Here is a 27,233-nt window from a genome sequence, read left to right as displayed (position 1 = left end):
CCGCCCAGAGTGGCTGGGGAAACACAGCCAGATGGGCAGGGTATAAATAATAAGATTATTCTTATTCAATACGCCTTGTGAATAAAGAATCCGTGTAGCACAGACAATGTTTAGGTTTATTAAGTTTTAAAGGCCACATCTACACTATACATTTAAAGTGGTATAATACCGCTTTCAACAGTCATGGCTTCAACCACATAATCTAGGGAACTGTGGTTTGTTAAGGGAGATGTTAGCAGACCCCAATTTCCCTCACAGAGCTACAATTCCCAGAGAGATTTAAACACCAGCTCCTCTTCCAAGGGGATTCTGAGAACTGTTAGCACTCTTAACAAGATACAGTTCCCAGAATGCTTCAGGGGAGGCCATGATGTGGTCTGATACTGCTTTAAATGCATAGTGCAGATGGAGCCTGAAATGCATAGGCCATCTCTTCCAATGTGCGACGTCGCTAACAGTGAAAAATAAATCCACGTTATGGCGTAGCTGTGTGTTTGGCTCTCCAGATGTTCTGAACTACAGCTCCCATCATCCCTCGCCATTGCCCATGCTCGCTAGGACTGATAGGATTTGTAGTTCAGTAACTTCTGGAAGGCCAGAGGTTCCCCACTGTAATCCCAGAGAGCCTTAGGGCACTTCTGCATTATGGACTCGGTGCTGTTCATGGATGCTGTCACGGCCACCCAGGACGGGTCCCAGCTCACAAGAGACCTCACTCCGTTGCAGTTTATTTACAGGAAAAGTTTATTGAAGATTTCTGCTTCTCGTACAGTTCAGCATCGTGGCCGTACGTCTGTCACGTTAGACCGCTGAAGTCCCCTCTGACTCCTCCCCTCTTCCACACCAACTTAATAGCCTGGCTCTAGACCACCTCTTCCTCTCCTTTCTTTTCCGCAGGGTCTTCCTGCCCCCCTGGGTTCCCTCTCTCCGTGACTCGCCTGAGGCTGAATCCTCTGCCGCCTCTTCCCCCCTCCTTCTGGCTTTAGGGCCGGGCTCCTCCCCTGAGCTCTCTCCACTTCCGCGCGCCTCTACGTTTGAACTTGGCGCGCGTACGTTGCTGCTGACCTTTCTTTCGACCGCTACACCACCCCTTGTTCTGCTCTCCACCCTTTCCGGCTGAACACCTTGCTCCAACCCCCTTTCTCTGTTCTCTCCTAATCCTGCTCCCTCCGAGAGGCTGACGACTCCACCCCCTTTACTCCGTTCCGGCTGAGACGCCTCTTGCTGCGTCTGTCTTCCACTGGGCTCCTCTCCGCTTCTCCCTTCTCCTCCCTTTTGCTTGATTAAGGTAACCCCCTTTTGAGAATCCTCTGACTCGCTGCTCAGACTCGTGGATTCCCTCAGAATTCCGTCATCTTCTTCCTCATCCTTCTGCCCCTCCTCCCACTCGCTCTCCGTCTCCTCTGTCATCTCCTCCTCTCTCCCAGAAACCCTGACATCCATCCCCCCCTCGAAGCCCCCCCTTCCCCCCTCCCGCTCGCCGGGTGCAGGTTGAGGAAAACGTGGTTCTTCCGGGGTCGGTTCAGGATACAAGTTGTCCACTTCAACGTTCTCCTCTGTCATCTCCGTATATGTGTGTTCGAACTCGGGTTCCCCACCCACAGACATCACAGTCTCTTCCTCCATCACTGCTTCTCCTGGCGCTGCCTGCCAAGGACCTACCATCCATCTCTGACTCCATGCCTCCCTTGGCTGATCCACCCACCAACAAGGGCCTGTCTCCTCCCCCCCCAGTCTCGGATCCCTGGTCGGGCTCGTTTCGGGCGTATGGCCCTCGGGTGAGGAGAAACCCTCGAACGTGCTGTCTGACAAAGTGGGCGTGAAAAGCCAATCATCAAAATACTCCTCGGGCATGGGCTTGTGCGGAAAAAGTGCATGGAACTCCTCCTTCAACAGGGGTTCGTCCAACGCGTAACCCGGCACCCAGCTATTGGCAGAGGCCGGAGTGCCTTCCCTGGCTAGAAAATATTCAACTCCCTCCTCCCCCCATCTCGAGTCCAGTATCTCTGTGACCTCGTTAAGAGGTTCTGGTCTTGGCGATTCCCCCCCCTCAGGCGCCCTCCTACGTGGCTCTGGGAGTGCTCCTGACTCTTGAAACCTGTGTGGGGTTTTGTAGGGAGTGAGCACCGACCTATGAAAGACCGGGTGCACCCTGGAACCCTCCGGAAGGGCTAGACGAAAAGCCACCGGATTGATCTTAGCCTCAACTTGATATGGCCCTAGCTGCCTGTGTCCTAACTTCTTCTTGGCCAATGACCTGGCCGGCATCGCGTGGGCTGCTAACCACACCCAGTCCCCAATCTGGATGTCCTCTCCCGCCCTCCTGTGCTTATCGGCCTGCACCTTATACGCCTGTTTTGCCAGCTCCAAATGTCTCCGCAGCTCCTCGTGCACCTCTTGCAACTCCGCTGCAAACTGGTCGGCATCTTGAGGCCCCCCCCCTCCTGGTGCCGCAAATCTCGGGAAGGTTCTGGGATGACGGCCATTGTTCGCGAAGAAAGGCGTCACCCCGGTGGATGCGTGTTTCGTGTTGTTGTAGGCGAATTCAGCCATCGGCAGATAGTCCACCCACGCCGCAGGTCGCTGGTTGGCGTAGCACCGCAGGTACTGCTGCATGATCGCGTTGACCCTCTCCGCTTGACCGTTGGTTTGTGGATGTCTCGCCGATGTCAGGTTGATTTTGACGTGCAAGATGCCCAGAAGCTTTCGCCAGAAAGTGGAAACAAACTGGCGCCCCCTGTCAGACAAGACGGACTGCGGAAGTCCATGCACTCTGAAGACGTGATCGATGAAGAGCTTTGCGGTCTGTTCTGCCGTCGCCACCTTGGCACAAGGGATGAAATGCGCCATCTTGGTGAACAAGTCCACCACCACTAACACCGCCGTCTTACCTCTGGAGCTGGGCAGGTCCGTAACAAAGTCCAACGCTACCCTCTCCCACGGTTGCTGCGGTGTCTCCAGCGGTTCTAGCAATCCCGCCTGCTTCTGGTGCACTGGTTTGGACCTCTGGCAGATATCACACCTGGCGACGTAGTCCGCCACCTCTCCTCTCATCTGGGGCCACCAAAAGTCTCTAGCCACCAACTCCATCGTCTTCTCTTTGCCGAAATGGCCTGCACTAGGGGCGTCATGCAATTGTTGCAGAACCTTGGCTCGAAGATCGTCGGTGGGCACGTAAAGGGCACCCTTACGAGTCAAAAGTCCATCTTGCAATTGGAACTCATCGTTGTCTCGCGACCCTCCGCGTAGCTCCTCCATCTTGGACTGTGCAAACTGATCCCTTTGCAACGCGCGTCGCACCGCGTCCAGGTCGACTGCGATGGTAGCGCACGTCCACGCCTGCGGTGCGAAAATGTGCTTTGCTGCGATTGGAGCTGCTTCCTCCAAGTATTGCGGCTTTCGGGACAGCGCGTCTGCAATAACATTGGAGTCTCCTGGGATGTATTCTATTTTGAAGTCGAAATCCGCAAAGAACTCCGCCCAGCGCATGTGTCGCTGGGTCTGTAACTTAGCCGTCCGCCAATACTCTAAGTTCTTGTGATCCGTGCGGACTTGCACCGTGTGCTTGGCTCCTATTAAGAAGTGTCGCCACGCTTTGAAAGCTGCATGAATGGCCAACAACTCCCTGTCCCATATGGTATAATTGCGCTCCGTCTTGCTGAGCTTCCGGGAGTAGAACGCACCCGGTCTCCAGTTGCCTTGTGAATCCTCTTGCAAAAGAACGGCCCCAACCGCTCTGTCTGACGCATCGGTCTCTACCCGCATGGGTCTGCCGGGATTCACGTGGAGCAGCTGCTCTTCGGAGGCGAAAAGACCTTTAAGCGTCCGGAAGGACCGCTCCGCTTGTTCGGTCCAGACGAACTTCTTCTTCTTGGAACTGAGGGTGTCAGTGATAGCCGCCGTCGCGTTCGCAAAACCTTTAATAAACTTGCGGTAAAAATTGGCAAAGCCGATGAACCTCTGGACCTCTTTCCGATTTCGAGGGCTTTTCCAGTCCAACAGCGCTTGAACCTTAGCCCTGTCCATGGCCAGTCCCTCGTCGGACAACTTGTAGCCAAGGAAATCAACCTCTCTGACATCAAACTGGCATTTTTCCAACTTGGCGTACAGCCTGTGGTCCTTCAGCCTCTGCAGGACCTCCCTCACGTCCTTATCGTGATCCTCCGGCGATTCCGAGAAAATCAGGATATCGTCGAGAAAGCAGACACACTTCTTGTAGAGGAGACCTGCTAGCACGTGGTGCATAAATGCTTGAAAAACGTGGCTGCCATTTTGGAGACCGAAAGGCATGACTCTGTATTCGTATGTGCCCAGAGGGGTGAACATGGCGGTCTTCCACTCATCTCCTTTCCGGATGCGGATGAGATTGTAAGCTCCACGTAGGTCCAGCTTGGTGAAAATCTTGCCCCTCCTGACGGTCGCTAAAAGGTCGTCAATCTTGGGCATGGGGAAAGCTTTGGGCTTAGTCAAGCTGTTTATGAACCTGTAATCCACTATAAGCCTTTTTTGGGGCGTGTTTTTCTTCTTCACAAAGAACACAGGGCTGCCACCCGCTGCTTTAGATTCCTGGATGAAACCTCGCTTGAGGTTATGGTCTATGAACTCCCGAAGCTCTTGCATCTCGTCTTCCGACATGGAGTACAGCTTGGCAGCAGGCAGTTGCGCCCCTGGCACTAAATCAATCGCGCAGTCGTAAGGTCTGTGAGGCGGCAACTTGTCAGCTTCCTTCTCACAGAAAACCTCCAAGAAGTCCTGGTACTTGTGAGGCACTGTTTGCACCATACCCAGATGCAACTGCTGCTCGGCTTCTCCTCCCTGATCGGTCTGAAAGCAATGCTGAGCACAATACGATGAACAAAAGGTGATCTGCCGCTGGTACCACGCAACCGCGGGACTGTGCCTCTCCAGCCAACTCATGCCTAACACGATGGGTGTGTCCGATAAGTGGGTGACATTGAAACTAATAAGTTCTCGATGGTTGCCAATCTGCATCATCATGGGAGGGGTTTGCTGCACCACTTGCCCCCCCAGCAACTTCCTGCCGTCTACCGTGACCACGTTTAGAGGCGTCGTTGCAGGCAGGAGCGCCATGTTGTGCTGCTTAACGAACTGCAGTCCCACGAAGTCGGCGTTGCTTCCCGAATCGATCGTTATTGGAACCTCGAGGAGTCTCCCATCAGGCAACTGGAGTGTTGCTGTGAGCAGAACCGCCGGTCTGGGAGGCAAAGGGTCCACGCTCTGCAGTGATGCTGGGGGCTTGTCTACAGATCCGCCTGGCTGAGCCCCAGTAGCTCTGCTTCCAGCCAGGCACTGTCGTTTCCCTGAAGCTGCTCCCCTGGTTGCACCTCTGCTGTTACAGTTGCCAGTGCTGCAGTGTGCTTCTGGAGCCTCTGGGGGCACTCTTTCGCCATATGGTGCGCACTGTCACAGATGTAACACTTCCTGGTTCCTCTAGGAGGCTTCGCTTTGGCTGCACCAGGGACAGGGCTCTGGGATGGCTTCTGAGCCCTAGCACCACCAATCTCCATTGGCTCCTCGCTGTCCTTCCCCATTGGCGAGGGGTGCGCACGGCTGAAATCCCTGTGCACAAAAGGGAGAGTCCTCGCTTGCGCACGCGCTTGGGGCCCGTCCTCCTCGTGCCACGGACGTCCCTCATGTCGAATTCCAATAGCTAAAGCCCGTTGCACCACGTCTTCTAGGGTCTGGGGTCTGTCCCCCCTAGCGATCTCATCCTTGATGGGGGGGCTCAATCCCTCCCAAAAAAGATCTCTGACCGGCTTACTGTCCTTTGGCCAATCTAAGGCGGTGAGCAATGCAAAAAATTTAGAGTGGTATTGGCGCACAGTCGCTTTCCCCTGCCTCAGCCCGTGCATTTGACGGCGCGCAATGTCCACATCCACAGAGGATTGAAAACAAGAATCCATCGCTTTGATGAACGCAGTTGAATTGCGACGGGCCGGTCCATCTTCGCGCCACAGATTGCGTAGCCAAGCCCTGGCCTCCCCATGCAGGTGCGAAACAATGAACCCCACTTTCTCCTCCTCATCTTTAAAATCGTGACGGAGTAAATGCAGTGCATATACGACGTCCGCTCTGAAATTGGGATAGTCTTGCAAGTTGCCATTAAAATGCGGAACCAGGGCACCCCCCCTCCGTCCAAGCGCAATGCCCTCCGCTCTGGAACCTGGGGCCCCCGCCCTGTCCGCGTGTTCCCACCTTGCCTGCAAATCCTGGCACGTCTTCTCCAAGTCGTCATTCTTCTTCTGCGAAGCAATGACTGCCGATGTGAGAGCGGTAACCTGATCCCGCAGTGCAACCAGCTGCTCCTCAGCGCTCATGGCTGCTCCCGTTCGTGAGCTTCGCAAAAAAAATTTTTTGCTTTCAGAGAGGGGACTTACTGTCACGGCCACCCAGGACGGGTCCCAGCTCACAAGAGACCTCACTCCGTTGCAGTTTATTTACAGGAAAAGTTTATTGAAGATTTCTGCTTCTCGTACAGTTCAGCATCGTGGCCGTACGTCTGTCACGTTAGACCGCTGAAGTCCCCTCTGACTCCTCCCCTCTTCCACACCAACTTAATAGCCTGGCTCTAGACCACCTCTTCCTCTCCTTTCTTTTCCGCAGGGTCTTCCTGCCCCCCTGGGTTCCCTCTCTCCGTGACTCGCCTGAGGCTGAATCCTCTGCCGCCTCTTCCCCCCTCCTTCTGGCTTTAGGGCCGGGCTCCTCCCCTGAGCTCTCTCCACTTCCGCGCGCCTCTACGTTTGAACTTGGCGCGCGTACGTTGCTGCTGACCTTTCTTTCGACCGCTACACCACCCCTTGTTCTGCTCTCCACCCTTTCCGGCTGAACACCTTGCTCCAACCCCCTTTCTCTGTTCTCTCCTAATCCTGCTCCCTCCGAGAGGCTGACGACTCCACCCCCTTTACTCCGTTCCGGCTGAGACGCCTCTTGCTGCGTCTGTCTTCCACTGGGCTCCTCTCCGCTTCTCCCTTCTCCTCCCTTTTGCTTGATTAAGGTAACCCCCTTTTGAGAATCCTCTGACTCGCTGCTCAGACTCGTGGATTCCCTCAGAATTCCGTCATCTTCTTCCTCATCCTTCTGCCCCTCCTCCCACTCGCTCTCCGTCTCCTCTGTCATCTCCTCCTCTCTCCCAGAAACCCTGACAGATGCACACCATCCTTCCAATGCTTTTCAAATGCCCTCACGTATTTCCCCACTGTAATAATAAGCAATAAACCAAACAACATGGAAACAGCAAACACAGTTTACATGGAGGAAGAAGTATGGAATGAAACCAGCAGGGTGCGGACATTTCAAAAACCCTGCATGCATGAGCTGTACCAAGTCTGCCACAGCTTCCGCGTGGAAGCACGCTAAGGTCACATGCACACCATTAACTTCTAAAGTATTCATATATCGCTTTAAAAGCCATGGCTTCCCACACCGAAGGAATGATGGGAACTGTAGTTTATTTAGGGTTGAGAGAGAGTTGTTAGGAGACTCCTACTCCCTTCACAGAGCTACAAGTTCTCAGAGTGGTTTAGCAGTCCATCCTGCTTCCCAGGGAACTCTGGGAATCTGTGAGGGGAAGACGGGTCCTAACAACTCTCGGTAGCCTTAACTACGGTTCCCAGCATAGCTGTCAACCGTCCCTTATTTGGCGGGAAACTCCGTTATCCCAGCGCCGTGTCCTACTGCTGTCCCGGATTGATGATGTCCCTTAAATTTCCCGGGTTTCATGCTTGCCCGGCTCGGGGTCCTCTGCCACCAGAGAGAGAGCGTGCATGAGCTGCTGCGTCTCCGTCTCTCCCTTTTCCCCCTCAGGGGCGTGTCGTGAGGAGATGGGTGGCGGCGGGCGGGCAGGCAGCCCCTCTCTTGCAAGACTTCCGCCGTGCTGCCAGGGGAAGCCGGAGGCAGCTGAGGAGGCGGCCTGAGGGAGGAGGAAGAGGATGGGATAGGGAGGGACGCAGAAGGGCACCGCAACCGCCTCATGCTGGGTTCGCGGGTGAGAGGCTCTCTTCCTCCCTCCCTCTCTCTCAGGTGGGGAAGGGCCGATGAAACTCCTCACGCCAGGACGACGGCAGCCCCGACATGCATAAGCCAAGCAAAATCTCTTATTTGGGCTGCTGATCCCTTATTTTCAAGGCTGCTGTTCCTTTATTTTCAAATCTGTAAGTTGACAGCTATGGTTCCCAGGATTATTTTGGGGAAAGCTTTGACTGTTGAAATGGCATGAGAGTGCTTTAAATGTACTGTGGGGATATGGCCCAGGTCACTAAACCAGTAGCTTTCAAAACTGCCACCTTATGGGAACTTTCTAGCTTGTTTGCTGGGGAATCCTAGGAACCCCTTGTGCAGTACAAAGGATCGTGGTCATAGCTGTCAACGTTTCCCTTTTTTAAAAGGAAAATTCCCTTATTCCGAATAGGATTCCTCGCAAGAAAAGGGAAAAGTTGACAGCTATAATCATGGTGAAGGGTAGGGAGAGCATATTTTAAGGGTTCACTCTCCATTCCCTGACTAGGCCTGTTGGTCTAGTTGGAGTGTGGCCATGAACGCAGTCAATACCACTCTGTGGGGCTGCATTGCATGTGGAGATGGACAATGGCAGGCTGCCTGGCTTTGAGGGAAGCCGGAGCACTGTTACTACGGTTTTCGTTGAGGAACCACAGAGTTCACCAGAACGTAGCTTGAAAACAGCCACGCCATTGTGAAAGTCAGTACCAAAACCCAGAGACAGCCCAGCTGTCAGTACCCGAGGTGGAAAATTCAACTTGTGTCCCACCCCGTCCGTCCCCTCGGCCTGCTTAGCTGTATAGGCTCTGTCAGCGCAAAACTTAAAAGAAAAAAGAGCCAGCATCTATAAAGCCTGGTGAAAAACAGGCAAGAGAACCGTTAGTGGGGAACCATTGGCCTTTCAAGATGTTGCTTGAACTACAACTCCCATCATCCCTGGCCATCGGCCATGCTTGCAGGGGCTGGTGGGAATTGTAGTCCAGCAATCTCTGGAGGGCCACACCTGCAAGGGAGGGTGAGGAGATTGAATCCTGAGGTAGATTGGCTCACTTCAGGCTGCTGTGGAGGCTGGTCCATTAGGATAAATAGGGCAACCTCAGTCTGGCCTCAGCCAGTACCCACCTCCCCCAGACCCTCCAAGGCTCCCTATTTTCCACAAACAGTCCTGGATTTACAGAAGCTGTCCTAATCTTTGATTTGGTCCCATGGCAGCCCGCTTTTCCTTAGGATGTCCCTATTTTCATCAGAGAAATGTTGGAGGGTATGGAGTTATCTGACCCCCAAGTCATATGAAGGCAGCCCTGTATAGGGAAGTTTTTTCAATGTTTCATGTTTTATTATGTTTTTATATATGTTGGAAGCAGCCCAGAGTGTCTGGCGCAGCCCAGTCAGATGGCCAGGGTATAAATAGTAAAATTATTATTGTTGTTATTACTTATTATTATTATGGAATAGGAAGTCCCTATTTTCATTGGAGGAGTGTTGGAGGGTGCTTTCTTAGGGTGTGTTTGTGCTGTCTATCAGTTTGTTCCTCCTCCTCAGCGTTGCCCTTGCATAACTCAGCTGAGAGGTAGAGAGGGGATGAATCTAGATTTACTTGGTCCTGCCTGTCATTGGCTCTGGCTGCCCCTCCTCTTGACCTCCCTGCCACCTGCCCTATCAGTTCCAATGGACACCAACAGCCATTGGTGTTGGGAAATGCTGTTTTTGAAAGCCTCTCCATGTTTATTCCTTCATGAGTTGCCATAATAATAATAATAATAATAATCATAATAATAATAATATTAATAATAATAATAATTCTCTAGGCAGCTTACCGAGTGAAATTGACAAATTCAAATAGAATGCCATCTAGTTTAGAAACCAAGCCAGCTATAGCAAATAATAAAATTCACTCATAAAAGCCAACATATATTTGGCAGGCACAAATCAAACCTTGAAAAAAGCACACCAAGAACTCTGGCCAATGTAAGTTTCAATAGTGGGAGTGGCAAATTAATAGTTGTAATAAAAACTAATCCATTCCAAAGTATGTATTCTGACAAGGATTACAAACTCAAATAGAGATTCCAAACTCTAACGGAGTTTTTAATAACAAGAACTCCAATTTATTTAACAAATCAAACCTTGGCAGCCAACCAGATACTGTAGATATATGATAGATAGATGATAGATAGATAGAGATAGATAGATAGATGATAGATAGATGATAGATAGATAGATAGATAGATAGATAGATAGATGATAGATAGATGATAGATGATAGATAGATGATAGATAGATAGATAGATAGATGATAGATAGATAGATAGATAGATAGATAGATAGATAGATAGATAGATGGATGATAGATAGATAGATAGATAGATAGATGATAGATAGATAGATAGAGATAGATAGATAGATTGATAGATTGATAGATAGATAGATAGAGATAGATAGATAGATGATAGATAGATGATGATGATAGATAGATAGATATAGATGATAGATAGAGAGATAGATATAGCATAACAAAACATATGCTAAAACCTAAAACTGGTAGAATTGCCGTAATTCTGTAATTCCGGGGGGGGGGGGAGGGATGACATCAATTGTGTTAAAAGATATTTGAGATGCTAAAAGATCTGAGAAGACAAAAACAAAGTCTTTGGTGCTGAAAAATCACTAACAGACACAGCAGCCCTCTTTCTCACAAGAGATTGGCGCACAGACGGTTCAAACTTCTGAAAAGTCTCCGCTCCTTGCATGTTGCCCTTCCTGAAGGAGGCTGGATCCCACCCTGCTTCTGTGTTTGTTTTCTACTTGCAGGATCATTTCCACAAAAAGGAATGCCAGATATCTCCTGACTATTTAAACAGGACTGCCATACGTCCGGGCTTTCAAAGGTGGAATTGACGTCTGGGGAAAGTGACACATTGTCCTGGATCTTAGGCAAGTCAATTGAAAAATTGCAGGTTTTTTGGCGTTTTTGTTTAAAAGAGCTCAACAACTTTGGGGTGTTCCTAAATAAAGCTCAACAACTTTTGAGGTTGTAAGAGCCTGCATCATATGGCTTCTCCATCTGATAATATCAGATGGATGTTAGCCTCTTCTTGAAATAAGGCAACCCTGCTTTAAGGTCATATGCTGCTGCTTTAAATGTATATCGTGGGGTGGGGGTGGGGAGGGAATGGCAGCACAGAATGGAAATAGCCAGAGCCACACATCCTTAATCACATTCTGGCATTTGCCACAGAAGAAAGCGTTGCCATGCCATGGCAACAACTAGATCCGACCACAGGAGGGCGTATTGAAGCTGAAATTGTCACAGTGCAGAGACAGTTAACAGTGCCAGTTTTTCAATGAAAGCACCACAGGAGAATGAGCTTGGAGAAGCCATCTGATGCAGGCTCTAACAACTGTTCGAAAGAGAGAAAATATAACCATTGCTGCGTCTTCTATAAATTTTTGGTTTTCCAAAGGTACGTGTAGGGCAAACAACTAGTATGGAGTCCAAAGACTCTCCTTGGGAAATTAGGTTAAAAAAATGTATCACTTTCCTTTGCCACAATCCTTTTTCACTGGCCTCAATGTATTGTCCAGCATTCAGGGGTGCTTTGACCATTGGGGCAGATGGGGGGGGGCACTGCCCCACCAGCGTCAGTCAACCCTCTTACTTGCAACCACTCCAGAGGATCGTAGTATCAGCTAAGTCTCTCTCTCCCCCCCCTATTTCTAATACGTTTTATTCCATTTTGAAAACTTAAAACACATTAACTTCAAATTCAGCATACATTTTTATTTCAAAATAAGCAGAGTGGCTTCCCACCCTTACCTTACTGTGGTGTTTTTGTTCCCACCCATAATCTGCTGCATTTTATGTCAAACTCTAATAACATATTTCCTCTGTTACACTTATTGCCCTTCTTAATCCGCTGCTCATAATTCAAACCCTTTCAAAATTCATTTGACTACAGTTCTTTCTCAGGTATTCCAAAAAGGGTTTCCATTCTTCATTATAAACTGTCAGCTAAGTCTCAACGTTGCCCCTTGTAGAAATAAGCAAGGGTGATGATGGGGAATTCGTTGGTTCTGCCTGTCATAGGCTCTGGGCTCCACCTCCGGTTTGGAGCCTTGGAATGCGGGTGGCGCTGTGGTCTAAACCACTGAGCCTAGGGCTTGCCAGTTGGAATGTCGGCGGTTCGAATCCCTGCAACGGGGTGAGCTCCCGTTGCTCGGTCCCAGCTCCTGCCAACCTAGCAGTTCGAAAGCACATCAAAGTGCAAGTAGATAAATAAGTACCACTCCGGCGGGAAGGTAAACGGCGTTTCTGTGCACTGCTCTGGTTTTGCCAGAAGCAGCTTAGTCATGCTGGCCACATGACCCAGAAAAACTGTCTGCAGACAAACGTCGGCTCCCTTGGCCACTAAAGCGAGATGAGTGCCGCAACCCCAGAGTTGTTCATGACTGGACCTAATGATCAGGGGTCCCTTTACCTTTACCTCCCCCAAAGGTTCAGAGAAGGACAACCCAAATTATCAAGGGGGATGAAGCGACTCCCCTGTGAGGACAGATTATAGCATTTTGGGCATGATAGAAGTGCATAAAATTATACATAGCACAGAGAAGTAGTTCTTCTTCCTCAAAATGGTAGACCTTTGGGGACCCAATGAAGCAGAATGTTGGAAGACACAGGACAGACAACAGAAATTCCTGCATTGCATGGTGTTCTGCTGGATAACCCGCAGGCTCCCTTCCAACTCTTCAGTGATTCCTTCTTCACAAACCACAGAGTTAAACTACAGAATTTGCTCCCCAAATAAGCAGTGATGGGTCACCAAGTTGGATGGATTTGAAACAGGCTTAGGCAAGCCCATGAATAGTATCAAGAGCTGCTTGGGAGGATTCTTATGAATGCCAGTGACTGGAAACAGCTGGGAGGGGGGGAGAGAGGTTCAGGTCCTGCTTTTAGGCTGTCCATGGGCATGTGGCTGGCCAGCAGGGGTGCCAACTTGAACAAAACATTGGGGGGCCCAGTTAAGCCCGTCACCACATGATCAACCACAAGACACGCACACACGTACACACACACAGCATTTGAATGCCAGTGCCCATCAACTTTGGGGGTCCAAGGCCCTCTCAGATAGTTCATGGCATAGCTGTCAACTTTCCCCTTTTTTAAAGGGAAATTCCCTTATTCCGAATAGGATTCCTCGCAAGAAAAGGGAAAAGTTGACAGCTATGGTTATGGGCAGGGAAGCAAAGGGACCACAGCCCCTAGGAGTTAGCTCCTATGTTGGCCACTGTGAGAACAGGATGCTGGAGATTGAAATTTAAGATTGAAAAAAAGAAGAAGAGAGAACTAAGGCCACATTCATGACATGCCTTTATAGCAGTACCACGTCACTTTAAACAGCCATGGCTTCCCTCAAGGAATTCTGGGATCAGTAGTTCATTAAGGGTTCTGAGACATTTTAGGAGGCCCCTGTTCCCCTCCCTAGAGCTACAGTTCTCAGAGTTTCCTGTGAAGAGGGTTGATTGTTAATCCACTTTGGCAATTCTGAGGAGGGAGAGAAGAGTTTCCTAATGACTCTTGGCACCCTTAACAAACCACAACTCCAGAATTATTTGGGGGGAAGCTATGACTCTTTAAAGTGATATGATACTGCTTTAAATGTACAGCGGTACCTCGGGTTACATATGCTTCAGGTTACAGACTCTGCTAATTCAGAATATTACCTCGGGTTAAGAACTTTGCTTCAGGATGAGAACAGAAACCGTGCTCCAGCGGCACGGCAGCAGCAGGAGACCCCATTAGCTAAAGTGGTGCTTCAGTTTAAGAACAGTTTCAGGTTAAGAACGGACCTCCGGAACGAATTAAGTACTTAACCCGAGATACTACTGTATGGTGAGATTGTGGGCTAAGAGAAACCCACCCCTGGTACCCTTCTTTGTGGTCCCCCAGTTCCCCTTTTGCAGAGCCTGGCGCCATTGACCCTTCAGTGGGATTTTCACTCTACCCCTCTCTATTTCCAGTCTTCCTGGGTTGCCATGCTGTGTGCAAAGGATGAGTTCTTGGACGAGCTCTTGCAAAAGTGTGTATCCTGCAATGTCACATGTCACCCGCGCCCATTTCAAGGATGTGCCGATGCCTGCAGTGAGTGTCCTGGGAACATGTGCTGTTTTTTTTTTTTTTAAAGTTGCAATATTTGCGTGCCTCTTTTCAACCATGCTGCTCCCAGATCCTGGAATCAGATCCGCTGACATCAATTGCTGCATTCCCCTTGCAATGGCAGCTCAGAAATAGCCCTTGATGGTCCCAGAGAAAGATAACCTCTCCCAGCTCCTGGCTCGCTTTCCTGGAAAAATGGTGGTATAATTTTTTTTGTAAAAAAAAAAGAGAGAGAGAAAAGAGGATGTTCATTTGCATAAAGTCTGCACAAAAAATGAGTATGTTAATTTGTAAGCTTAAATGAAAAATGTGTGACTATGATTTAATATTGCATTTCTCTGTCCTGGGGAAATGGGCAGCCAAGTGAGCTGTGTGTTTTGCACAGCTTGCTGTTCAGGTGCTACTAATCTTTGATGGGAAGCTGAAAGGGCCCTTGCCCTCCTTTCTAAAGGGTATTTATTGGTGTTGCCAGACCTCCAGTCTGACCTGAAGTCTCCAGGTGTGCCTGGCCCCCTGTAGATGTCAGATGGAGGTGAATCTCCAGGTGGACAAAAGTCCCTTTAATAATAATACATATTATTAAGAAGACTTACATGCAGCTTGCAAGCTTACAAAGCCCAGCAGGAGCCAGCTACAAATTGTAGCATACTCGGAGGTGGGGAACTACTGCCCCCCCAATTAACTTCCATCTCCAGGGCCCATCCTGTGACATTACCAGGAGCCACCCTAGCTCAGAGGTTTGGGATGTGAAACCTCAGGGTTTGGGATACTCCTGATTTGACAACTCTAGTATTTATCGTTTGGCCAGACTTGGACAGGACAGCCCTTCAAATAGGGAGCTCCACCAAGTAGGAAAGAAGCTCTAGGGTTGGAGAGGGGGTGTTTTCATCAGAGTCCTCTTCCAGAGTCCACCAGATGTTGCCAGTGGTGCTCAGCCTTGGTCAACATACTTTCCAAAGGGAGCTTGTCGCAGCAGGAGCGGGAGACACCCATAACTCTTCACCAGCCTGATTCATCTCTGACTCTTGGCCTACTCTCCTGAGTCAGCTTCTGCTTCTGGACTTTGCTCTGTCACAGGCTCCCCCAGCTCACTAAGCCCTGTTACCTCTTCAGTTTCCAATACCTCATCCTCCCAGTCTTCTCCCTCTTCTCCAGTGTGGTGTAGTGGTTGAGAGCGGTAGATTCGTAATCTGGGGAACCGGGTTCGCTTCCCTGCTCCTCCACCTGCAGCTGCTGGGTGACCTTGGGCCAGTCACACTTCTCTGAAGTCTCTCAGCCCCACTCACCTCACAGAGTGTTTGTTGAGGAAGGGAAAGGAGAATGTTAGCCGCTTTGAGACTCCTGAAGGGGAGTGATAAAGCGGGATATCAAATCCAAACTCTTCTTCTTCTTCTTCTTCTTCTTTGTGACCACTCATTGTCGTCCCACCACCAATCTCGGGGATCGGAGCCTTTGTCTCTTGGGGGTTCCCCAGATGGTAGCTCCCACTACTCCTCAGTGCCCAGCCAGTCCATGACATCGACCTTGGGTCAGTCACTAACCAGCCTAACCAGCTTCACAGGGTTGTTGTAAGATTCAAGGAGGCGGCGAAGAACCACGCATCTCCCCTTGAAGGAAAGGTGGCCTGTAAATGCAATTCAATAATAATTTCCAGAGCAAGAAGCATATTTTCTTTGTTTGAAAAGGTTTTAATCAATCGGTCTAATGGCTAATTGAATATAGCTGCAACCCTAATTGGAATTGGCATGGGTTACGGAGATCATTTACGAAGAGGGATGTCGAATCTGCGACTCTCCATGTATCTTGAACTACAGCTATTATCATCCCTGACCATGAAGGCTGGGGTTGACAGCAGCTGGAGTCTAACCGCATTGGGAGTGCCACAGACTCCCCCATCCCCGTCACAACAAAATATTATAATGAGCTAATTTATGAAGCCCGTAAAAATAATCACGATCCCTATTTATCACCACTTATTTCTGACAACAAGCGCTTTGCAACATCTGAAGTGCGCGTCAGCCATGCTTGGTAGATGCAGGCTGATTTAACAGCTGGCAATAGGTGCAAAAAGCTTCGCGGAATAAGGTGAACCGGCTGGCAAGCCAGATGCTCCAGCAGTTCAGTGGCGAGAGGAGAGCAATCCCTCTTCCAGCTTTCGCCAACCTCAAGGATGCTGCTGTTCCCATGGCAACATGAGCCGGTAGCCAATGAACTGCAGGCGGGCCCAAGATTGGACCGGAGAAAATGCTGACTCGTGACTGGAGCATCTCGCTCGTTATTTATTTAATACAATGGATGCAAACCCTGTTTTGTCTCCTCAGGTTCCATGGACTGCAGCAAACATGAGGGCTTCTACTACGATTGGCTCCTGAGGCAGTGCTTCAGTTGTGTTGCTATCTGTGGGCAGCACCCCAGGGAATGCAACCCTTTTTGCAAAAGTAAGCGCCTGGGATGAATGGGCCACATTAGAGCTGGAAAGCAGGGTTTTCCTCACTGGATTCTCAGCCCCAGATGATACCTCCAGGCATATAGAGAGAGCGTTCCCTCTCAGAGTGTAAATACAGCTCAACTCCCCGCCCAGACGCAACACTCCAGAATTAGATTACAGAGCTTCTGTGTCAGAGGATACCTGTATAAACCAAAACGTTGGGGGATAAAGGACAGAATTCTATGCTGCTGCTAAGATCCAGTGTACACTATGGCTTTAAAGCACATTTGAGGCACATCCTTCCCCTCAAAGAATTCTGGGAACTGTAGTTTGTTAAGGGTTGCTGGGAATTGTAACTCTGTGAGGGGGAAACTACAGTGCGCAGAATTCTTTAAAGGTATAGCGTGTACGGCGGATGTGCCAACACACCAGGCAGATTGGGGGTGGGGAATAGTGTAATGTGTGTGTACAAAGTAAGATTTAGCTTTTGCCTCTGGCCCTGTCCACCACTGGCCCGTGGCTCTCGGAAGGTTTCCCAGCACAGAATGTGGCCATTGGGCTGGTAAAGGTTCCTGATCCCTGCGTTAGGCACTGTACACAGGATGTTGACCAAAGCTCCATGGAGGATTCCCGCTAGATAAGCAGCTGTTGACCTCGTTGCCCCTCCATTGACTTTCAGAGGATGCTACACCTACCTTACCAGCAGTGGCTGCTCTCCAGGGTGTCCAGTGCAAGATGGACAGTGCTTGTGACCAGCGGATGGTCATCTACATGGTCTTGGGCATCTGCCTGTGTACTCTGCTCTTCTCCTTGCTGTTGACTTGGGTTCACTTTAGGAAATGGGTGGATGCGGCGATCTGCCAAGCCGGTACCATCGCTTGCCGGAAAGGAAATGACAGCCCCAAAGGTAAATGCTTTCTATCATTTGAGTTCAGATTTCTCAACCCACCCCAAACGCAGAATCTACATTGTCCAGCATAGAATCGGGTCAGATCTACAGATGCATCAGAATCAGGTGGTGAGAGGCAAGAAAGGACTCGCTCACAAATTTATTGACAGTTGCACGAGTTATTATAGCTAGGAAGTGGAAGGGGCAGCAGAATATAAAATGGAAGAATGGTATAGAGGTGTGGGATATAGCTATTAATGATAAATTAACATGTGCCATTAAGGTAAGATGGTGGACTATGCAGGAGGAATGATTTTGAGGAGATAAGGAGGGCGTTTGTAGAATTTGTACTGTTAAAACAGAAAGGGGTTAAACCATCACAAGAGGTGTTGAAGTTTAGGAGGTTGGATAGTTACAATGGAATGGTCTCAGTGGTGGGGTGCACATTTTTATTCTTATTATTTATGATTATTACTTTGTCAAGATAAATAAAATAAAATAAAATGAATCAGGTGGTGGGGAGGACTGTACACATTAGATAAGTAGGTGTGGCGATCACATTGGTATATGCTCCTCCTATTTTATTTTTTTTAAGCTTTCCCTGCAAGAGGAAAAGCAGAGCGTAAAGTTGGCTGAGTTAGAACTCTTAACTGCAGTGAGGTTTGTCTGAAGAATGTTAAAAACTACAATTCCCCACTGAAGTCTAAAGGAGCACAGTCTACTTTCAGACCTCAGCATTCTGCTTTATCAAAGGTTGTGTTTATGCCACAGTAAACTCTTCTGGTCTAATAATGTAACCCACAGTAAATTAATCTATTAGATTAATAGAAAAGCTGGCATTAATTTAATTTTTTGAAACGTTTAATATTTGCCCCAAAAATGTGACATACACAGGACAGAGAATGCTTTCATCTGTTCTGGCAGGCACTAACACTCTCCCCCCACCAAAAAAATAATAATTTGGCTCCCCCGCCCTTTATAATTGTTTACCCATATGTGGATTTATGTATTTCACTAGTTTACGTGATCAAGTGCCTATGAGAAATCAAACAAATCTCTTTCAATAGAGGACAGCCCTAAACACACACACACACTCCTGTGCCAAGAAAAACTGTATAAATTATTTAACCCGCTTAAAAACATGCTCGCTTGTTTCCTGCTTCTGTTAGGCCAGGGGGACTTTGCAGGAAACCATGAAGATAATGGAAGCCCCACACTCCCATCTCCAAAGCACACACTCACCACCAAAAAACGTCCCTAGCCCACACCCCATCTCCTCAGACCTCCCTGGTCTACAATGTTCAAGTGTGTCTTTGCCACCAGGACTTGGAACCTTTCCCAAAGCAAAATTCAGGCTTCGTAGGCTGCTGGATTCCTCACTCAACGGTGGCTTGCCTTGTGTAGGGTTGCCAGGCCAGGAGCATCCCAGACCCTGAGATTCCAGAGCACAAACCTGAGATCTAGAAGCAGCCACTGGTGGTGTCACATCGGTGAACCTTGGAGATGGAGGTTAATTGGGAGGGAAAGATGGAAGAAGGCAGCCAACACACATCCAGACTCACATCCACAGTCGGTTCCCGCTGGGCAGAAGCTTGCAATATGCATACACATACACAGTCTTCTTAATACTATTAAATGCACTCTGATGCCAGCGCTCCACTTGCCACCTGCAGGGAGCCAGAGTGAGGCCTGGAAGCTTGGCAAACCTAGCACCATGCCACTGCCTCTTCTCATTTACATTTTCAGCCTCGTAGAGGCCTTTCCCCCCGTAATGCATTTGTCTTTTCTCTATGGCATTGCTATTTACTGCATTCACAGCCTCTTTTTTCTCCAAGGAGGTCCAAGGGAGCGTTCATGGTTCTCTCCCCCCCCTGCCCCTTGCCAATCATATTCCCGCAAGATTGCGGGATAGCTTAGTCTCGAGAGATAATGACTGGCCCAAGGTCAGCCCGTGAGCTTTGTGGCTGAGTGGGGACTTGAACCCTGGTCTCCCAGATCCCAGTCTGACACTCTCAAGGGCTATACCACACTGGTCTTCAACTGGAAGGAAAGATTCCACAAGTAGGCTATGCCACAGGTCGCTGCAACAACCACCCCTTTATCTCCCCTCCACTTTTATTTTATTACTTTTAAAAATTACAGTGATGGGGGAGAGAAAGGCTCAGGCTGGGGGTGCCATTATTTATGTAGTCAAAACAGCATTGCTCATGCACAAGAGGGAGTTTGGGGACTGGTAGAAACCCCTGGTTTGCAGCAGCGCAAGAAAGGGAAGGAACACCCTCCTCAAAAAAGAGCCTTCACACTACAACATTTTATTACAGGTCCCAGCTGCGCAGCTAAAAAAGAATGACACTAGTATGTACTCTACAGGGTTAGGCTTTGACATTAATTCTTCCTTCCCTGTGAAGGGGCAAGGGCTCTCCCAAGCGGGAAAGAGATTGATGGGGGAAATAGGGGCATTTCAGGATCAAATCAGAAGCAGGGATGGCTTTTGTAATTCCTGGCCTGTCCCTGGAAAATAGGGACACTTGGGAGGGCATGCGAAGCAGTTAAAACTGGCATAAAACCAACAGATGTACCCCAAGCAGTGAAAAGTATGCCTCTTAAGCTCAGGACAGTGTGCAAGATTCTATTCTGCCCCCCAAACCTCACAGCAACCCAATAATTCTCTCACGCCTTTCCCAGCCTCCTCAGATACCCTTTGTGCATTGTGCCATCCATTCCACTTTGTTGTGCTGTGGAGGCCTCAGCAAATGCCCAGCTTTATTGCCTTCTGCATGGATTATAAATATAATGGATAAACATAACCCTCCAACATTTCTCCAATGAAAATGGGGATGTCCTATTTAATAACATTATTATTATTATTATTATTATTATTATTATTATTATTATTATTAATACCCCACCCATCTGACAGGGTTGCTCCAGCCACTCTGGACTCCCAACATATATAAAAACCTAATAAAACATTAAACATTTAAAAAAAAACATTAAAAAAAATCCTTCCCTGTACAGGGCTGCCTTCAAAAAAAAAAATCCTTCCCTGTACAGGGCTGCCTTCAAATGTCTTCTAAAGGTTGTATAGTTAGTTATCTCCTTGGCAGAACTACATACCCTCCAAAATTTCTCCAATGAAAATAGGGACCCATAACCTCCAAAATTTCCCTGATGCAAAATAGGGACGTCCTAAGGAAAAGTGGAACATTCCGGGATAAAACCAGAAACCAGGATGGCTTCTGTAAATCTGGGACCGTCCCCGGAAAGTAGGAACACTTGGCCTGGATAAATAAAGGCCCAAACCTCATGCAGTGATTTTCATGCCTGAGTTGAGATTTGAACTCGTGTCTTCATGCTCCTTACCTGATACTGTCTGCCACACCACACTGGCAGCTTCTGGGAAGACTCCCACTTTAATGCACATGGGCTTATATTTCAGAGTGTCTAATGGAAGCAGGGAGCGCGGGGAGCGGATCCAGCGGCAGCCAGACACCAGAGCCCATTGAAACCTGCGGCTTCTGCTTCCCTGAAGCAAGTCCTGCTGTTCAAGAAACCAGGGCGTGTCACAGGACTTACCAAGCTGGGATGGAAGGGAGTCCCGTCATGGCAGGGACTGCTGGCACAGGGAGTACGGGAACCATTCCTACCGCTGAAGATGGGCACTTCCAAATTATCTGCTCTCCCTCGCAAGAAAAGATGCAGGTGAATTGAGATACCGGGCAATGAGATACTACAGGACCATAGCCGCCCCTCCACACTAGAGCAAAGCTGCGTGAATTTTCCAGGTTCTTCCTCTATACAATTCCCCTGGGAAGGCCTCCTTACACAAACTGCAGAATCCGCCAGGTAAAACAATTCCTGGACTCCGCCACTTCAGGACTGCAGGTGGCAGCGATTTGCATGTCTGAATTCTAACCCCCTTGGAAAGACCTCCCCGCATATAGAAAGCCAGGGCTTCAGAAATAAGAGTTTTGCAGCCTAGTCTTCTCTCTTGACAATACCTGCTACTTACATTAACAGTTAGGAAGTCTTTCCCTGCTCTCCTCTCTGCACATGTTCTAGATCAGCAGTGGGCATGACATCCCAGGGGGAAAGCCCTTCATTGCCTTTCTTTCAAAACAAAAACAAAAACTAGTATCTAGTGAAGAAAGTCTAATTCTTTGTCTGTTCACAGGAATAGGAAAAGTGTTTAGAGCACTTGAATGAAAGATCATGTTTCTACTGACCCCAATTTCAAATAAACATGCCTTACTCTCTGCAATACGTGCCACAGCAATCATTCACAGGTATATAAAAATCAGATATGCCTGCAGTGTTTATTTTACACACCACTTTTTCCTCAAAGTAGTGAACATGGTTCCCCTCCTCATTTAATCATTTCCCTAAGCAATCTGAGACTCTGCAGGCATGCCTGCCTTTGCTCCTCCCACTTCACACCTCTCTTGGTTCTGGGAGACCATGGAAGAGGGGAGCTTGTCGCAGCAGGAGGGGGAGGCAACCTGGCTTCCTCGCCAGCCAGACTGATCTCTGCCTCTTGTCTCCCTCCTTTCCTGCTTCCGCTTCCATTTCTGCATCTGGACTTCTCTCTGCCACAGACTCTCCCATCTCACTAAACCCTGTTAGCTCTTCAGCTTCTGACACCACCTCCTCCCCGTCTTCTCCCTCTGACCACTCATTAACATCCCACCACCAATCCCCAGACTGAGCCTTCTACCCTTGGGGGTTCCCCAGCTGGCTCCTCGGCGTCCAACCAGTCGATAACACCCTTGGGGTTCCTTCCACGATTCTATGATTTCAATGGCACTCACTTGCAAATTCTGCATGCTTAGCTCTGAAGCTGAAAGGCTTAAAAAAAAAAAAACTTTCCCTAAAGAGTGGCATGAAATGAGCCAGCTTCAATAGGACTGCTAATAAATCCCATCACAGCTACATGGCAGGCTTCTCGCCATCCTAAAAAGTACATCAGCCCTGAGTCATTTTGCCATAGAAGGTTTTCCTGTACTCGGGCATCCCTTGGTCTACATCTCCCTAGATTTCGTGCTAAAGCCTAAGAAACCTACTGGATAGGCAGATTCCCAGGGAAATGGTTGCACAACACTTTGCACCGGGGCCCAGTTAGGCATGCCTATTTGAAATGTTTTGTGAGTGTAGAGAGCTACGATCACTGCAAAGGCTCAACAATCTCAAACGCTTTTTCGAGAGGCGGTGGAAAGCAGCTGGGGAGTTAGAGCAAAAACATCATGTCAGAGGCAGATGAGTATAGCTTCACAAGCAAACGCCTTTCCTTGCCCTCCAAAAAGCAGCTTATGAAGTACAGAGACGTAGGAACATTGAGAAGATCCCTGCTGAATCAGGCCAAAGGCCTATTTAGTCCGGCAGCCTGTTCTCAGTGGCCAGCCTGATGCCTCAATCGAAAGTCTACAAGCAGGTCATGAGTACAACCCCACTCTATGGTGTTCCCAGCATCTGGTATTCCCAGCCACTGGGGAAGGAGCGCCCCCCCCCAAAAATGGGAAACTCGTAATCTTTCAGGTGTTTTAGCACAACTGCTCCCACCCTCCCTGTCCATATTGGCTGGGACTGATGGGAGATTATTTATTTTAATTGTCAGGAGCCAAAGTCAGCAAAGAAAAACATGGTCTCAGTGAAGTCAACTCTTTATTCAAGAAACCGAAAACAGCGTAGGCCTAGCGATCTCACCAACTCTTCCCAGTAGGTCTTGCTCCCACACGGCAGTCGAGAGGACCAAAGGCCCCTTGCTTTCTCAGCATCACCTAGGAATCCTCCTCTCCAGGGTCTTTCCCACACAGTCTCAGGCTGCATCTGTGCCTTCTTCATTTCTCTGCAAGTTCTAGGAGAGGGGTGTGTGTGGAGAGCTGGTTCCAGCCACGGCAAGGAAAGATGTGGATCCCTGTATCACTTTGTCCCAACCCCGCACCCCAGGGAGGAGATTTAGAATGAACACACAGCTGGAAAGCAAAGGGTAAAATGCTTGCCCCCCCCTTATCGATCCAGTCTTCTATGGCTTCCTTTCTTGACTGGGGTAGGAGCCCCAGCAAACACAAATCCCTCCACATATATTGAGACTGTCAACACATGTAAATCGCTTCCAATACTTGGAAGTTCATTATAGTAAACAGGAGTGGATTTTATGGTCGAAAGCGGGCCACGCCCCAGTCACCACCAGCACACCACCAACTACGTACGGTTTCTTTGGACTGAAATGCTCCGCAGCAGAACAAAGACAAGTTGATCCATCAGTTGTAAATAAAGCCCATTCCCAGCCTGCCCCTGACAGCAAGCAGAAAGTAGCGTTGAGACCGACCGACCCGAGATGCTATTTAATTCAGCATCCGCTCGCCCTCGGGCAGGCCTCCTCCTAGTTACCAGGCAACGGGAGCAATAGCACTGCCCATGCATGTGAGCGGATGTTAGGATGGCAACTCTTTCTTCCAGCGCTCACTGTGCGGCGGGCTGGAAGGAGAAGCCCATGATGCTAAAAGATACAATGCAGCCTGTATTGTCCAAATTTCAAATGGGCATGGCTTGTTGTCAAGGAGTGCTTTCAAAATAATGATAAACTGGGGGGTTGGGGGGTTGGAAGAGACTGAGCTAAACCACATCTCTTCCCCACCACCTGCATTTGAAAAGCACAACCGAAACAGAAGAGTTGGAACATAAAAGGCCAAAAGGTAACCTCAAATTAATTAAAACATGCTTATAAAAAAAGGGATTGCACAATATATTTTAAGGGTGTTGTGGGTTTTTTTGATGATCTCGCTAAAGTGACCCATTAAAGGTAAAGGTACCCCTGCCCATACGGGCCAGTCCTGTCCGACTCTAGGGTTGTGCGCTCATCTCACTTAAGAGGCCGGGAGCCAGCAATGTCTGCAGACACTTCCGGGTCACGTGGCCAGCGTGACGAAGCTGCTCTGGCGAGCCAGCACCAGTGCCGCACACGGAAACGCCGTTTACCTTCCCGCTATAAAGCGGTACCTATTTATCTACTTGCACTTAGGGGTGCTTTCGGACTGCTAGGTGGGCAGGAGCTGGGACCGAAAGACGGGAGCTCACCCCGCCACGGGGATTCGAACCACTGACCATACGATCGGCAAGGCCTAGGCACTGAGGTTTTACCCACAGCGCCACCTGCGTCCCTGTGACCCACTGGAAGATGACAAATAGTGACCCATTGGAAGATGACAAATAGTTCTCCTTCTTCCATGTTATATTTGACATTGGGTCACACTCGCACCATACATTTAAAGCAGCATCAAACCACTTTAAAGAGCTATGGCTTTTTAAAGGATTCCAGGAGGTAAGACTGCAGAGTTGTTAGGAGAGACCGCTATTCCTCCCCTAGAACTATGATTACCTGAGTAGTTTGACAATCAATCCTTCTTTGCAGGGAATTCTATAACTTGTAGCCCTGGGAAGTGGAATGTGGCATCCTAGAATCATGGAATTGTTGAGTTGGAAGGGATCTTGAGGGTCATCTAGTCCAACCTCCTGCAATGCAGGAATCTCTGCTGAAGCATACATGACAATCTTCTGCTTAAAAACCTCCAAGGAAGGAGAGTCCACAACCTCCAAAGGGAGTTCATTCCACTGTCAAACAGCTCGTACTGTCAGAAAGTTCTTCCTGATGTTTAGTCAGAATCTCCTTCCTTGCAGCTTTTATCCATTGGATCAGGACCTATCCTCCAGAGGAGAAAACAAGCTTGCTCCATCTTCCATGTGACAGCCCATTAGTTATTTGAAGATGGCTACCATATCTCCTCCCTCCAGGCCAAACATATCCAGCTCCCTCAACCATTCCTCATAAGGCTTGGTTTCCAGACCCTTGATCATCTTGCCTGCCCTCCTCTGCACTCATTCCAGCTTGTACATAACCTTAGTAAATTGTGGTGCCCAGAACTAGATTCAGTACTTCAGGTGTGGTCTAACCAAGGCAGAATTGAGTGGCATTGTTACTTCCCTTGATCAGGAAACTGCCATATTTACTCGAATAATGTGCACCTTTTTTTGGCCAAATTACTTCACGGAAATTAGGGTGCACATTAGATTTGATGATGCAAGCAAATACTTTTTTGGTTTCAAGGTTTTGCACATCAGAGTTGCACATCAGAGTTGCGTAAATACGGTATACTCCTGTTGATGCAGTCTAGAATAGCATTAGCATTTTCTGCTGTTTTATCACACTGTTGACTCAGTTAAGCTTGTGGTCAACTAAGATTCCTAGATCCTTGTCATGTGTATTGCTGGCATGCCATCTTATGGGGTAGCGCTGTGGTCTAAACCACTGAGCCTCTTGGGCTTGCCAATCAGAAGGGCGGTGGTTCGAATCCCCGCCACAAGGTGAGCTCCCATTGCTCTGTCCCAGCTCCTGCCAACCCAGCATGCCAGTGCAAGTAGATAAATAGGTACTGCTGCAGCGGGAAGGTATTTGCAGCTGGTTATTCCTGGTTATTACACTGCAAGCATCAAGGATGCATGCAGGGGTTAATGAACACATCCATTTCTGCCTAAGCAATGATTTAAAAAATCAATTGTTTTGACATCTGACAGTAAATATAGAGAGCTTGGAAGTGGAGAGAGAACCTATGTATGATTCAACCACAAGGGGGTGCCATACCTCTATTTCTTTTTTCACTTTAATGCAGCTTGAGCTCCAGTGTTGAGCAGGAAGCAGTAGGCCAACTCCTCTTCCACTGCAAGCTTGCTGCATTCTTGAAAAGGAATAAGGAGGGCAACATTACAATAATCAGCCAGCTCTCTAAGTCAGGGCTACCGTATTTTGGGATTTCTACGTAATCTGTACACATCAAATGGTGATATGCACTTGAAAATAGCCCCAGAACTTCACATGAGGGGCTCCTAGTAATCTTTCTTAAATAGCACAGGGCTCCTCAGAACAGAGCTTTAAAAACAGTGGTGCCTCGCAAGACGAAATTAATTCGTTCCGCGAGTCTTTTCGTCTTGCGATGTTTTTTGTCTTGCGAAGCACGGTTCGTCGCAACTTCGCCTCCTCAAGCGGCTTTAGGAAAAAAGCGAACAAACTCGCAAGACGCTTTCGTCTTGCGAAGCAAACCCATAGGGAAAATCGTCTTGCGAAACAACGCAAAAACCGAAAAACCCTTTCGTCTTGCGCGTTTTTCGTCTTGCGAGGCATTCGTCTTGCGAGGCACCACTGAACTTGGGCAAGGACATGATCTAACTTTGAATGGAAGTACCAATCTTATTTTATCTTCAGAACCGGAAATAAGGAAAGCACCACAAGAAATCCCCTTGTTCTCTTTTTTAAGTCATCTTCCAAGAGCACGTTGACATCTAAAAACCCCACGAGACAAGCACAGGCCAGACGCTCATGAGAATGGAAGCAATTGTCTTGCCCATTGGTCTGAGACACCCGAGTTGTACTCACCTCTTCCTAGAGAAATCCTTGTGTACTTCCAGCTCATGCCAAAGATCTGCTCTCATCGCACAAGACTGCTCTGCTTCTCCGTGTGCCGCAGGATCCCATTTTGGATGGAACGTGCAAAAGCCGGATCAATGAATTTACTACCCTTTCTCCCCCACCAAATGTTATGGGATCCAGGATCCATCTCGACCAAGCTTCCAAACCCTTCATCTAGTTTTTGCACTACAACACCCATCAGCTTCAGTCAGCATTTGTGCTGGCAGGAGCTGATGGGAGTTGTAGTCTAAAAACTGCTGGAGGGCACCAGGGTGGGGAAGTTGGTCTT

At 48.7% G+C, this 27,233-nt stretch overlaps 1 protein-coding gene across 1 annotated transcript; it reads left to right on the top strand.

Moving 5' to 3' along the window:
- The first annotated feature begins 10,677 nt into the window (after positions 1-10,677).
- Positions 10,678-22,998, top strand: TNFRSF13B (TNF receptor superfamily member 13B). The gene is made up of 5 exons (XM_081888860.1): positions 10,678-10,950; positions 14,035-14,155; positions 16,492-16,608; positions 17,278-17,505; positions 20,927-22,998. The coding sequence occupies exons 2-5, from the start codon at positions 14,050-14,052 to the stop codon at positions 21,196-21,198; spliced, it is 723 nt and encodes a 240-aa protein (XP_081744986.1). The 5' UTR covers positions 10,678-10,950; positions 14,035-14,049; the 3' UTR covers positions 21,199-22,998.
- Positions 22,999-27,233: the final 4,235 nt, after the last annotated feature.

This window comes from Podarcis melisellensis, assembly GCF_964234715.1.
Source record: "Podarcis melisellensis genome assembly, chromosome: 14".
NCBI classification, from domain to species: domain Eukaryota; kingdom Metazoa; phylum Chordata; class Lepidosauria; order Squamata; family Lacertidae; genus Podarcis; species Podarcis melisellensis.
Note: the sequence above shows the minus strand (reverse complement) of the source record. Positions and strands in the feature narration are given on the sequence as shown.